General features: G+C 40.1%; 1 protein-coding gene across 1 annotated transcript; it reads right to left on the bottom strand.

Annotated features, from left to right (window-relative positions):
* Positions 1 to 8,540: 8,540 nt before the first annotated feature.
* Positions 8,541 to 14,748, bottom strand: LOC311506507 (interferon-induced very large GTPase 1-like). The gene has a single exon (XM_084570488.1). The coding sequence runs from the start codon at positions 13,656 to 13,658 to the stop codon at positions 8,787 to 8,789; it is 4,872 nt and encodes a 1,623-aa protein (XP_084426614.1). The 5' UTR covers positions 13,659 to 14,748; the 3' UTR covers positions 8,541 to 8,786.
* Between the last annotated feature and the right edge of the window lie 536 nt (positions 14,749 to 15,284).

Below are 15,284 nucleotides of genomic sequence, written 5' to 3'. Positions count from 1 at the left end.
GAGAGAAGAAAGAAGGAGGACATGTGTTTGGTGCATCGTCCCCCAGCAGCCTAGGCCTATAGCAGCATAACTAAGGGATGGTTTAGTCCAGCCCTAACTATAAGCCTGATCAAAAAGGAAAGTCTTAAGCCTGACCTTAAAAATAGAGAGGGTGTCTGCCTCCCGAACCCAAACTGGGAGCTGGTTCCACAGGAGAGGAGCCTGATAGCTGAAAGCTCTACCTCCCATTCTACTTTTTGAAATTCTAGGAACCACAAGTAGGCCTGCACTTTCAGACCGAAGTGATCTGCTGGGATGATATGGTACAATAAGGTCTTTAAGATACGATGGAGCTAGGCCTTTAAGGGCCTTGTATGTAAGGAGGAGGATTTTAAATTCTATAACGTTAGCAACATGGTGCAGTGCTTTGTAGGTCTTATCTCTCATGCTCGCCCTTACAAACCCCACAAACCGACCCTCGGACACGCTACGCTCAACAACATGACCCGATTTGAAGTGGTTTTCACCCCTCTGGACACTCTTGTTTTCATCCTTGAAAAAAGCCATCATGGCAGCCAAGGAGATCATGATTGCACTGATAAGTCTACCGTGCAATAACGCAACACAGGTTCTTTTTTATTTATTTATTTATTTATTTGTGATCGTACAGTAGACAGTAACGTTACAGTAGCCCACACAGCAGCACAGACTCTTCAGTCTTCTCGGACCTTCGCGGGGTTTAACCAGACGAGTTCCACCAATCAGATGCATCACTGTGGGATTGTGGGATTGTTCAGGATTGTGGGTAATGAAGTACTTATCCAAGACATCGCGAATAAAAGGCATTTATCTCAAAACAAGGTTAGTGCCCCATGAACTTTTGGTGTCTACATGAGCATATACAATCGCTTAGTACAGCCGTAGCTGGTTTTAAGTCAACCATGTGCAGTTAAGTTTTTATGGCTTATTTCCGAACTGTCAATGGAGAAATTGCATTGGATTCTTACTTCCGGCACCAGCTGTGGGCCAGACTGTGTATATGTCTATGACTGTGATGCTCTATGTCCCAGCGCAGTGCCAGCCTTTCACAAACCCCTCCCATTAACCCTAAACATGCGATGTGATTGCTCTGCTGCATGACTGCTGGAAAACAGTGATGGGGAAAGTGCAAGCAAGGGAGTTTTTTCCTTTTGAGACCTCATGACTTACAAGAAAACACTAACTACATGTATTGAGAAGGTACTGAACACATCAGGGGTGGAAAGTAACGAGTTACATTTACTCTCGTTACTGTAATTGAGTAGTTTTGTGTACTTGCACTTTTTTTGAGTAATTTTTAAAATCAGTAATTTTGCTTTTACTTAAGTACATATTGTTGGAAGTAATTTACTTCACTACATTTTAAATAGCTTCCGTTACAAAGTAAAATAAATAAATAAAAATAGATGAACTTGCACTGCATCTGCATGCCACTAACTGTCCATCTGATTGGCTCTGGACAACTGCAGCGCCAGAAGGTCAGAAACGTCGAGACATTGGTGACACAGAGGAGCTAGCTAAAAGATGATGGAGACTGTTGGAGGCAAGTGTATTGATGGAGAAGGGTCGAATTTGGGACACAGATACACGCACGGAGAACGTGAGGCCAATCCCAGGCCATACTTAAAGGACTTCTTTGAGTTCAAGTTAGCGAATGACAACAATTTCATCATGCAATGTAAACTTTGTATGCCGAAAGAGACGCAGCTATCCACCTACAAAAACTCTGCTTCCAACCTGCGCAAGCATGTACGATAAATTCACATGAAGCTAAATAACATTACATGCAATTAATAACTTTACTCAATCATGGTATGCTAACGTCAGTGTTAGCAGCCAGCTTCATAGTGCTAGTTAACGTTAGCTAACTTGGTAAGCTAGTAAGCTATATTTTAAACAATCAAATTTGACTCATTCCTTAATTTCACACAAAATTATGCTGTTATTGCTATGATATGCGATGAAAATTGCTTATGAGTGTATTAACACATTGAAAAATGCACCAAAAAGTTTTGGCTAAAATCTTCTAGTGTTGTTCTGATATTGTGTCTCTTTAAAATTAAATTAAAGAGTGTGGTCTAGACCTGCTCTATGTGTAAAGTGCCTTGAGATGACTTGTTGTGATTTGGCGCTATATATATATATAAAGATTGATTGATTGATTGATATATTGGTGAATGTTTTCATTCAGTAATCTTATATGCAGGATAAAACCAGGTGATCTGGGACCACACTTAAAGTCTGCCAGTGACCTATCCATGATATAGTCTACTCTTTCTACATGTCACTTCAAAATATGAATTAATCTATTAATATAAAAATATTTTAACTGTATGTTTAATAAAAACATGGTATTGATTATTTATACGATGATGTTTGTTCTTTATTCACAGAGGAAACATCCATCAAAGATGAAAGTCTACACTGACCTCATGGCAGCACAGAGGGACCCTGGAACCAGAAAAAAAACCCAAGCAAGCAAAAATATCTGACTTGGTGGCGGTGGGTGGAACCAAATGTGTGCCGCAAGCAAAAGTTGACAAGGTTCTGATTAACTTAATTTGTGGGCCTTCATCCATTTGCTGTGGTTGAACAACCTGCTTTTAGAGAAGAGAGGAACTTTAAAGAGGAACTGTAATCTGGATCTATCTGGGATCTATGTATTTTCTTTAATAAAAAAGTGAGTTTGAGTTTTGTGTATGTTTTTGTACTTTTTTATTGCATGGGGAGAGATTATACACCCCGCCTAAGAAGTAACTATGTAACTTTTACTCTGAGTACATTTTAAATGAGATACTTTTTACTTGAGTAGATTTTTACACCAGTACTTTTACTTAAGTAAAATTTCATCAAGGTAACAGTACTTTTACTTGAGTAGATTTTTTTGGTACTTTTTCCACCCCTGGAAATGACTCAAACTCAGTGATTACTTCAGTTGGTTTATTGCAATGATTCTGCATAGAAGGAGACATACACACAGAGTAAAGCCCTGACAGCATGTCACACTGAGTGTGGGGTGACTACGTGTCTGAGAGCAGTGGAAAGTACCGTTATCCTTAAAAAGAAGGTGTGCAGGGGTGGTGGCTTGTTGCAGAATTTGCAGGACATGTCTAGCCTGGATACCAGACTCTCTGACTTCGCAGAGAGTCTGGCCTAGCTCCATTGGCAAACGCTTATTTCCTGGTGGGAGGGCACAGTTTGAGGTTTAAAATCATCGGAGTTCCTTTAACCAATCACTAACGTTTGGTAATGTTATGCGCCAGAGCCTTCAGGCTCTGCTGCCTCGTACTTCCGCTTTCAAGAACGCAACAAGTAAACAAATCGCTACTCTACCATCCCCCATTGCAATTAAGGACGCGAAATTGGAATAAAAGTGCTGTAATGCCAGGAAGCATATCCACAACGGAGCGAATGGCTTCGAGTATATCCGTCTCCGTTCGTGTAAACATTTCAAACTCGGCGCGCAACTGAAACGTAATCGCTCTCAGACCCGCCCTCTGTTCGCTGATTGGTTCGCCAACCAGTTGGCCGGAGTAAACGTTAGCGGATCAAGCTATTCCAGACGGAGTACTGTAGGGAATGCAAATGAGCGGAAGTACGTAGGCAGGCGGAGCCAGGCTAGGACATGTCTGCAGTTGGACCTAACACTTATCATGAACTTATATAATATGAACTCACATGTGAGCTTAAAGGTCACATAAGTAATGCAAACGGCGTATATGAAAACAAAAATCCGATTTTCCATTACAACCAGACCAATGCCACACTTGTACCTCCCCAAAGCTTCAAGGCACATCTACTGCTGCTCACTGTGATATCACTGTGCCTGTAACATGGGGGCGAGACACAGTGGTGGGCTGCAAGAAGAATCTAATTCCTTGCAACCGGACCTATTGTCCTTTCACTCCAGGATGTATATCCATGTGGATATTTGTGTATGACATCCATATAGCAGCTGATCATTTCACTCATGCGGAATACACCATTCATAAACGTGACATAGCAGAAGGAAGCTACAAAACAGAAGTCATCGTATTTGGCCCTAAACATCTCAAAAATTCATTATCTAATCACCTGGTTTTCTTTGGATGGTATTACCTTAGCCTCCAGTGCTACTGTGAAAAACCTTGGTGTTCTATTCGATGCGGTTATGTCCTTTATGCCTTCTTTCACCTGCGTAATATCGTTCGATCTCAAAGTTCAGGCCTACTTATGGTTCCTAGAATTTCAAAAAGTAGCATGGGAGGTAGAGCCTTCAGCTATCAGGCTCCTCTCCTGTGGAACCAGCTCCCATTTTGGGTTCGGAAGGCAGACACTCTCTCTACTTTTAAGGTCAGGCTTAAGACTTTCCTTTTTGATCAAGCTTATAGTTAAGGCTGGACTGTACCAGCCCTTAGTTATGCTGGCATAGGCCTAGGCTGCTGGGGGATGATGCACTGAGCACATGTCCTCTAATTTTTTATCTAATTTCTTCCTTATTACTAGTCATGCAGTTCTGTGCTACTACTGTATAGCATGTTAACTACTGTGTGTCGCTCTCTCCCCTCCTCTCCTTTAGTTAGATGTATATTTATCTTGTTCCTCCTATCCTCTCTCTTGTCTCTCTTTTCTGTCTTTCTCTTTTCTGGCTTTAGGCAGATGTGTCCCTCCATATGAGCTGGGTCCTGCTCAAGGTTTCTTCCTGATAAAAGGGAGTTTTTCCTTGCCACTGTCGCCTTCAGGCTTGCTCTGGGGGTTTCAGGCTGGGTTACAGACTGGATTTTGTAAAGCGTTGTGAGACAATTTGTATTGTTATTGTTGCTATTATAAATAAAATTGAATTGAACTGAAGTGAAGCTTTGATAAGAAGGTGTACATGGATGCCATAGGAGTCCCTTGTGGGTTCCCAGATGAATATAAGGCTAGATACCAAGTAAAAGCAGGGTTTGAGTCCATATTCTTGTGGCCAACCATCAATAAAAATGTAGATTGGATCAATTACTTGTATTATAATCAACAGTGATTCACCAATTTTAGACATTTCAAGATGCCATTCAAGGTTTAGCAGAACAGCTAACTCCAAACTATGATAGGTGATTCGTGCTACACATACATTCCCAACAACACATCTCCTACTGGGTCAGTAACCTGTGCACTAGAAGGCTTACGTTCTCTGCAAGAGGAGCTGGCAGAAAATTTAGTTGACACTTCTCTCCCTGGATGGTTTGACTCAGTGTTTAGTAAATGAAAAACTCTCATCCTCTCTCTACTCACTGGCCTCATTATAGCTATAGCAATGCTAGCTCAATGTGGCTGTTGTTATTCCCTGTGTTAGAAGACTCGTTGTCAGAGCAATAGATAACTCTGTCTCTCATCAGATGACAGCATTCCAACCTTTAGGTCAAAACTACACAAATGTCCCTGACTTTATCCCTGATCCAGGTGATTATAATTCCCCAAATCTTGCTGTGACTCCACTTAAGAGACTGTGACTCCATTTTGTAGCATTTATAGATATCTCATAAGGCTCACCTGGGCAGGAAACTGGCAGGAGCACCCGACTCAGCTGTGGCCTATCACCAATCAACTCTCTTTAAAAGGCTGGCCGTGGCTTCCCTCCAGTGCCAGATAATTTTTCAGTGACAGTTCCTCTCCCAGCTGGCCGGTAAATAAAACTTGCAAAGACATTTTATTATTGTTTACCTTTGCATAACTCTGTTTTTGCGAATGAATTAAAAACAGGCATCATGTTTGGAGATGAAACCACTGCATTCCAGCATCAGAACCTCATCCCATCCAGTCAATCTGGAAAATTCCTAGAACTCTATGGCTGCATTCAGACTGCCAGCCAAAATCCGATTTTTAGCCCATTCAGATTTGAATCGGATCTCGATTTTGAAGTCTGAACAGTGACAGATCACATGAAATCCGATTTTTGCCAAACGGTTGCAAACCACATCCAGAGGTGTTCATATCGCATTCGTATCGGATATGGACAGATGCGTCTCAGTCTGAACAGCTCCCAACACTCAGATGGGTTTTGACTGTCCGTGACGTCACTTACGCGACGCCAGGCCAGAACCAATGCGCCAGACCGCGTGCCTATTTCCGTTGTGGAGGAGCCACGTTACGGCCACGGACAGTGATATTACAGCTATCACAATGGAGGAGGACTTTGAAAACAATTCGCCTTGGACAGAGGAAGAAACTGCATGCCTTATAAATCTTTACACTGACGTGACGTACATCCATCGTGTTGTTTGTTGTTGTTTTGCTTGTCGCTGTCGCAATTATATGACGTCTGACAAATACACGTGCTGAATGACGCTTCCGCTCGTTGCTACAGCAACCTATCAGACCGGTGAAGAATGTGGCCCAGTCTGAACAGAACCATATCCGATTTGGACACTTGCTAAAGGCAGTGTGAACAGTCAGCCCTAAAAATCGGATATGAGAAGGAATCAGATTTGAATCAGATCCGTCTGCAGTCTGAACGCAGCCTAAGTCCTCTCGGGCAGAAACTGAGACTTGGTCATGAACACAAAATAACCAGAGGCCTCATGTACGAAGGGCGCGTGCGCATGTTCCGTACGTTCTTGTTCACGGAAAAGTTCAGATGTATCAAGAGTGAAATGACCGTGAACATGTCTTCTACAGCTGTTGATCCTTTGGTGACACTGAGAGTTAATGCTGGGAAACTGTCATAAATGTGAAAACAATTAGTCCGACCGATCGATCGGGACTGTGCTGGTTGACCCTGAGCAGAGCCATGCCAGCCGTATGGGACTGAATTTTCCGCCTGCGTGTCTACCAGGTTTATCAAATTCCCGTAAATTTATCTGAACACATCAACATTAAAGGGCAATTTGCAGCGAGAGCGGTTTTCTGAATGGAATCTGATCTATCGACTGCACACACATTGCTACAAAAGCCTTTATCACATGATGAATTTGTATATGTCAACAGGAAATATTTTAATTCGATCAATGAACAGATCATATGTGATGCGCACATGAAATTATCCAACATTGTGGTGAGGTGGCCTCACACACACTCTCCCACTCCTCTTGCATTTATTGTTTATGCTGGAGGACAGCTGCTGCCAAAGACAACATTTTTGCACACCTCCATTCCCGTGAGTAGTGTCTCCAGTTCATTCTCTGTGAAGTTCTTCTATTTTCCTGTCTTACTCATTTTTATGTTTTAATTTTCTAATTGTGCAGAGAGGGGAATCTCAAGTGCAGGGTCAATTTTAAATATAATTTGCATATTTAAATGAGAGCGTGGACAGGGAGGGGTCAGATACAACATGTGCACTTAGTTCCACGTTAATTGTAAGAAATGTGCTTCTGGATCTGAGCGTGCACCACGTTTCAGTAGGAAATCCACGCAAGTCTTTATACATGAGGCCCCAGGACAGTCCATTATTACTTTAAGATGTGAATGTCAGTCAACCTGGAAAATTCCTAGAACTTTGAATGTGGCCTCTATCGAGAAACTGAGACTTTGTCAGGAACACAAAAAAATAGACTTTCAATAGATAAAAAGCTGTTTATTTACAACTTTATTACAAATTCATTTTCACCATTTATAGCATGCAAGGTCATAGTCAACATTGTGTTGTCAATGAATGAACAACTCAGAACAAGATAATTTTTATACGTATTGTCTCCATATAACTGTCATTATTTGCATTAAGGTTAAAAGCTCAAACTAAGCAAGATTATAATGAACTAAAACAATAATGTAACAGTAAATACTGTTTTCTTCTGTTCTTAATGATAGTATGAATCAACCCTTAAATGTGAAAAAAACAAAACAAAAGAACACTACATACAAACTGACAACTAAATAAGTTTATTCTTTATTTTAATTTCTCTGAACTTAGACTTACAAAAAGAAATGGAAACAAACCTGGTCTTTCAACAGATTAAAAGCAGTTATGTTATTGGAGCTCATTCTCACTATAGCATGCAGAGTCAAAGTCAACATTAATTGTGTTGTCAATTAACGGTTCAGTTATAACAGTTTTTGGACATATTGTTTGTGTTTTAAAAATAAATACAGAAAAACTCTGTTATATGAAATGATGTTAATAAAACACACTTTAGATCGTTCTACCTCAGTATGTTCTTTGACATGTTTCAACTTAAAATGCAGATAATACAACTTAAACACTACAAACACCTAATATTGTTTGATTTGACTTAAACTCATCACTAACAGTATGTCTCAACAAAAAACTAAATTGTTTTCATTCAATAAAATATAATAACCTCACATGCAGCATGCACTTGACTTTCTCTTTAAGAACATCAATTTATTTTGTTATGCTTCTCTTCGCCAACATTGTCAGTGACAGTGATTTATTTTGTCTTTAATATTTATGATTTTATGACTCACTTTTTGCAAACTACTGTTTCGGTATTCTTTTTGCATTTGAGTATAATCATCTATATTTTTGTGATGATTTATGGACTCTCATTTAGTATGTGCACATCGTTTTATAGGATTTTACTTCACGTTTTTTCACTTCACTTCACATTTGAACATCCAGACTCTGAACAGCTTCTTCTTTTGTGTGTGTTTTCTACTCGCTGGGAATTTCACCGTTTACCTGGAATTTGAAACCATCAATGTATATTTTGTTTTACTTCTCTTTCCAGAAATCCTCACTCATCATTTTGTCAGATTTAATTACCTATAGCGTGTTACGATTTATTGGTGTACATATTTAGCATTTGCATGATAGTCATGATTTTCAGCAGACTTGTAGTTGTCATTGGTCATTAATATTTGAACATTTCATCCAGACTCTGAATAGCTTCTTCTTTTGTGTGTGTTTTCCACTCGCTGGGAATTTCACCTTTGCCCTCGAATTCTAACTCATAGTAGTCTTCCAGGTCTTTTTGAAATCGACACACAAACCATGTCCAGTATTTCAGCTTTGACTCATCAGGGGTAATTCTCCAGTTATCAAAAGGTGGTCCAGCATTTCTATACTGTTTGTAAGGAATGCATTTTTCAGTTTCATCAGGGTAAAATCTCATATCACTTGCAACTTTTGTTGTGCAGAAATCAACACTCATTGTGACTGTATCTCTGTAGTGCCGACCTTTGATTGCACCAGATCGGTGAAAAGGGACACTGTGGTCATCAGGACTGTGATCTTCCAGGGTGTTGGTGCAAACAGCTGCACAGAATGGACACGTTTCCCAGCAGCACTTACACAGTTGATCAATGAGGATTTGATCAGGTCTCAGCCTGAATTCCTTCATCTTATCCAGGGAGAGTTGGTTCATCTCTTGAGTGATGTTATCCAGACCTTTCTCTATCTCTTCTTTAAGAAAGTCAAAGTTGGTTATGTCCTTGAAGTTTTGACAACAAATGGTATCAAGTGGCAGCTCATCCTTGAGGAAAGAGGAAAATTCCTTCACCCACATCTCTGTGCCTCCTTTCTGGGTGTTGACTTTCATTGTTGCTTCAAATAAAGCTTGTCTCACAAGCTGACTGATGTCATCAACATTTTTCTTCAGTGTCTTCTGTGCTTTGCCTTTTTGTTGTCTGAAGATGTATTTCTCAACTTCTTCTTTTATAAAAGTCTCTACTTGTCTCCTTGGATGTCGGATGTAGTTGATATAATCATCAAACTCTTCTTTCTCTGCAAGTGATTTCAGCAGATGTTTCTCCAAGTCCAACCTGTTCCCACTGAATGCTGGGAAATTGCACCTCATCTCTCCAGCAAGATCAATGGCGGTCTTGTTACAGACAGCCTCAACAATGGAAACCTTTAGTTTTTCACGGATCATTTCTCCAAACACCACAGCAGATGAGTTTCCTTTGCAGAAGCTTCTGAAAACATTGTAATATTGTGTTTTATTGTTGTTCAAGTAAGTGAGAGCATCGTTGTTCTTTTTGAATGTCTGGTGAGAATGTGAAAGCCAGCTCTCCAACCTTTCAAAAACATACAACAAGATGTCAACTGTAAACTCCTTCTTGAATGAATATTTAATCTGTGATTCAAATTCTGTCACTTTTTCTTGAATACTTTTGGCCATTTCTTGTAGGTAAGTTGGGCTGTAGCCTCTTGTTGCTACAGGCTTGGTCTTAATTGCATCAAAGGACTGTTGGTCAATGTTGTTAATGAAGGTTCTGATCACTTCCTCTTCTTCATGTGGAAAAACATTTTGTTGTGCTGTTGCTGTGCTGCCAAATCCCAAAATATGTTGAGCAATGTTCCACCCAGCTTTTAATGCTGCTGAAAATAATTGTCTTTCTTGATTTGTTGTGTTTGTGTTGGTTCCTTTCTTACCTCCCTCAGATTGTTGGTTATTATTACAGAGATTTTGGTACTTCTTATGGGTTATATAACAATGGTAATTCCCAACTTTTGATATATTTTTGTATCTTCCACTGCTGTTGGATTCATCTATGAGAGACCATTCAATCCCCAGCTCCTGAAGGATGAAAAATTGGTCTCCTTCCAAGTTTATGTCCTTAATGGGTTTTATATCTCCAGTTAATTCACTGATGCAGTCTGTCCAGACAGAGTTGAACTGCTTTTGAAGCTCCTCTTCATCTTTTGCCTTGTCTCTTAACTGATGAGCGAGCTCTTTGCTCTTTTGCAGCAGTTTGTTCTCAAACTCTGGCTTCTTATCATCGAGCTTTTTACAAGCATTCTTCTGCTGGATAACTTCATCCAGTTTCCTTTTCACTTCTTTCACCAGTTCCTCATGAAACTCCTTGATTTTGTTTTCAAATCGGCCTCGCCACTGAACCAACATGTCTTTGTCTCTGTCGTCCTCAAAGTACAACGTCATGTCTTTCTTGATTTTTTCATATGTTTTGCTCATTTCTTTCAAAAGGTAAGTACGGTCAACCTTGTCAAGTTTTCCATTTTCAATCCTGGTGTAAAGTTGGTTTTCAATGGTCAGCATGCTGCTCCTGAGGTTCCAGGTCCAGTTCCCATATTGGACCTCAAGTTTTCTGTATGCTGCAATTTCTAGCGTGTTTTTGAAACTGAAAACAAACTGTTCATTCATCAGGGCATTCCACAGGTCTTGAATTTTGCTTTTAAAATGTGAGAGAGGGATTCCAGCAGATTGTGAAGCCTTAGTGAGGATGATGCGCTTCAGTTCTTGGACACTCTCACTGTAACCAGGATTTGGAGGAGCCATTGGTGGACTTCCTTCCCATAGTTGGGCAAAGTATTTCACATCTTGTTGTACATCAAATGCAATGACATCACTGAAACACTCAACATCACACACCTCCTCTTTGGCAGCTAGCTGAGCCATCTGGTCCAGTTTTTCTTGCAGTCGTCTCTTTCCGTCCATGTTTTTCTCTGCAGCTGCAATGTCGGTAACATTCTGGTGAACAAACACACAACTCGGAGAAAGCTTAACTTTCTTCATCCTCATGAAAGCCTGGACAACAATCTGCAGGACATCTTGCATCTCAGCTGGATTCTCACCAAAGATGTTGATCAGTGTCATGTTTCCCAGGCCAACAACAAATGTGGCCAGTGCGTTGTCATGGTGAAGAGTGGCGTTACCTGCCAATTCAAGAGCACGTAGTCCTTCAGTGTCCACTACGAGAACATAGTCAAACTTGAAATCTTTCTTGATTTCCTCTGACACTTTGACCAGCTGCATGAAGGCACCCTTGGTGCACCTACCAGCACTCACTGCAAACTGCAATCCAAACATGGCATTCAGCATTGTTGATTTTCCACTGCTTTGTACGCCCAGAACAGACAACACAAAAACTCTCTGGTCGCCCAGTTTCTTGATGACTTCTTCTAAAACAATAGATATCCATGTCAGAGGCACATGACCTGCATCTCCATCCATCAGCTCCATCGGGTGTCCTGATATCATCAGATCTGCAGCCAGCTTTGGGTATTTGGACCAGTTGGTCTGTCCACTGTTTGGTCGTTTCTTCAGAGCTTGATGAGCTTCATAGATCTGTCCCATTTCTCTAAAGATATGCTCCAATCCAAAAGTTGCTGACTGCAGTTTTTTTGATATTGTCTCAAGCTCATCTTGTTTACCTTCTAACAGTGGAGATTTGGGGTGTTTCTTCTTCAGAACCAAGACCTCAGACCACTTTTCATCATAGCTTTGGAGAATTGAAGACAGATCGTCCGTGCAGAGAGCATCTATTAAGATCTGAGTCCATTTCAGGAAGTACTCTTTCTCCTGGGATGACAAAGTAATGAGGCTTTCAGTGAATGACTTCATCAGTTCACTACAGGAAGCAGAGCATTGTTCTTGTCTGATTTTCATCAGTTGCTGATTCTTTTGACTTTTTTCCTTCTCCACGTTTCCTTTGAGATGATACAGTTCTTTTTTTATTCTCGACCACTTGTGCCACAGTTGTCCTTGACAGGGGAGAAATGTATCTTTGATCTTTGAGATGTCCATCCCCTGAATCAAATTTAATATTTTCATTGCTGCCTTTTCTCCTTTTTGACACACTGGGTCGTCTTCATCCACTCTGATTCCAGAGATGTTGGCTATAGATTTGAGCTGGAAGGAGGTTTGGAGTCCAGACAAAAAATGTCCAATAATTGCTTTCAGTTTTTTAGAAACATCTGACTGGCTTCTGTCTTCCAGACCCATTCTGTACTTTCCTGGTTTCGTCTGAACTGCATCAGAATCATTATCAGCAATGAGAATAATGAGAGGCTTCAGAGACTTGTAAAGATCTGAGATGACCGTTGTACTTCTGTGGCTTCTTTTCAGAGTTGGTACAAGAACTACATTGACTGAAGAAGTTTCAATCAGTATTTTAGTTTGTTTTTCAATCATCAGAGCATCACCATGAAGATTACAGAAGGCAATGCAGTCAGTGAAGGAATCATTGGGTTTTCCAGCAGGGCAGTACCAGGCAATCTCTGCCACACCATCCATCAGATGGCGAGACTTGGTGCTGCCTGGACAGTTTCTATGGAAGAAGGTGTGGTGACGGTCGTTGATCAAAGAGTTCATGAGCTGTGATTTAGACTGAGATATTGAACCCAGGCGAAAAAATGACACCATGTGTGTCTCAGCATTGCAGATGGGCATACTCTTCATCGTGACAAGTTTTGAATCATCTTTGATTTGAGTTGTCTTCCATGTTTTGATTATTTGTCGAAATGTCCACAGAGGACATTCAATTGCTGCGGTGTCAGGGTTAGGAAAAAGGAAAGGCAAGGCGTACTGACACTGTGATAACTTTGTTATCATGTTCTGCTTAAGGAAGCTGTCTGAGCAGTGAAATACTGCCATTTGAACATCCATTGGATGGAAATTAGTTTGTTTTGATTGATCAACATGTGCAGTGGTGCTAAAAAGACCATCTAAGTCATTGTCATCCGATTCAAACACTGGAACAGACTGCGAATGTCTCAGATCAGTACTGTCTTGTCTTTCAGGAATATACCTGGCTCTGTAGTCTAATATCATTAACCTCTGAAGAAAAGTATAAGCTAGATCTTTCTCAGATATTTCTTCGCTCTGTTTAACAGGTGGTCCTATTTTGAGAAAGTCTGCTGGTGACAACTTCTGTTGATCTTGAAGGTGAAGTCTTCTGAGCAGTGTTTCAGTTTCTCTTTGACAATTCTTTCTGATGCTCTCTTCTGCAAAACAGAAATTATTTATCAAATTACAACACATAAGGAAAATATTAGGGCCGGGACTTGATTAAAAAAATTAATCTAATTAATTAGAGGCTTTGTAATTAATTAATCGAAATTCATCACATTTTAATCGCATATAAATATTTGACCTGAGAACAGTGAGAAGTAATTTTTTTCATATGGATTTTTAGTATACCATTGAATAATGACTGATATTTCCCATCCACGGGGCCAACCAAAGTGGTCTCATCAGCTTCTTCGTTCATGTTCACTGTGGTTTGTTGTTGTCTGAAGTAATGAACGCTAGTTGGTGCTCCAGTATAATCGGTCCGCCGAAACTCATCCAGTGAGAAACGTTCCGCGGTGCAAAAATAAGTGTGATTAAAATGCGTAAAAAATGTTTAACGCGTTATTTTTGTGTAATTAATTAATCTTAATTAACGCGTTAAAGTCCCGGCCCTAGAAAATATAGACTCTACCAGTGAAAGGTTTTGACACACCTACTCATTCAAGCAATGATTTTCTTCATTTTTACTATTTTCAACGATGTAGAACAATACTGAAGTCATGAATGTACGAAATAACATATGGATTTTTCTTTTCATTAAAAAAACTGTAAACAAACCAAAATCTGCTGCAGATTATAGATTCCTCAAAGTTTACACTATTGACTTTGATGAGACCCCTGCATTTAGCAGGTGTGTGGCATGTCTGACAGTTCAGAAAAGCTGTTGAAAAGTCATGCAGTCAGTTTGTTATGAATGGTCTGAGACTGGAAATGTGTCATTCAGCGAGCCGTTCCAAATTTGACTCATTTGTGACGTAACTAGATCGCTCTGCCTTGTCAGTCAGTGATGCCTACCCGGCTAACAACAGCCTCCTTGTTCCGTGTACATAGGTAGTGACGACGCTAGTAAAGCGAAGCCACATTTTGTTTCAGCAAGCATCGAATACACATCAACAATGAAGCGTTCCTGCCATGTAAGCTGCTCTGGGCTTAGCTGTAAAGGCTCACAAGCAAAAATTTGTGGATGTATTCCAAACACTTTTACTCGGACTGTATTACCAGCTGGGGTCAATACGACGATACTTTTTACAAGACATTGTGAGATTAACTGTCCACAGTATGATTTCCTAACATTATCTGTATGTTGTATGAATTTGCTGTTATTGAGGCAGAAAGACTAATTGTAGACAAATGATTCTGGACAAAGTATTTAAAATGAACCCTTTATTTAGGTTTATTAGTTTAATTAATTCTTCTTCCCTTCTGAGCCCTTGAAAATAGAGAACTGTACATAAAGAGGTTGTACTTCCTACACATTCCCTAGATGTAGATGTGAACAACCTCCAGGAGAAGTATAGATGTCTTCAGTTTTGTTATATATCCCAGAAAAGGAAACTAAAGAACCCTTGAATGAGTATGTATGTCTTTTTTTTTGGTAAAATTCATTCAAACGTTACCTTTCTCCTCAGGTTCAGATGGTAGAGACTTGACAGAGTCTCCTTCTGTGTTTTCATCAGTCTTCACAGAGTGTTCAGCTGCACCAGCTTCATTCTCTACAGCAGACTAAGAAAAAAGGTCAACTTTACTTCAACTGATTAAAGCATCTGGAGTTAACAATCTTTTTAATGTTTTAACTATAAATACTGGAACTGTTCA

This window comes from Chelon labrosus (genome assembly GCF_963514085.1).
Source record: "Chelon labrosus genome assembly, chromosome: 21".
Taxonomy (NCBI): Eukaryota; Metazoa; Chordata; class Actinopteri; order Mugiliformes; family Mugilidae; genus Chelon; species Chelon labrosus.
The sequence above is the reverse complement of the archived record's forward strand: the minus strand, read 5'-3'. Positions and strand labels throughout refer to the sequence as shown.

What these genes read in the sequence shown, in the direction of transcription:
- LOC311506507 (XM_084570488.1), bottom strand. Translation starts at nt 13,658, where the DNA reads ATGTGTTGTAATTTGATAAATAATTTCTGTTTTGCAGAAGAGAGCATC.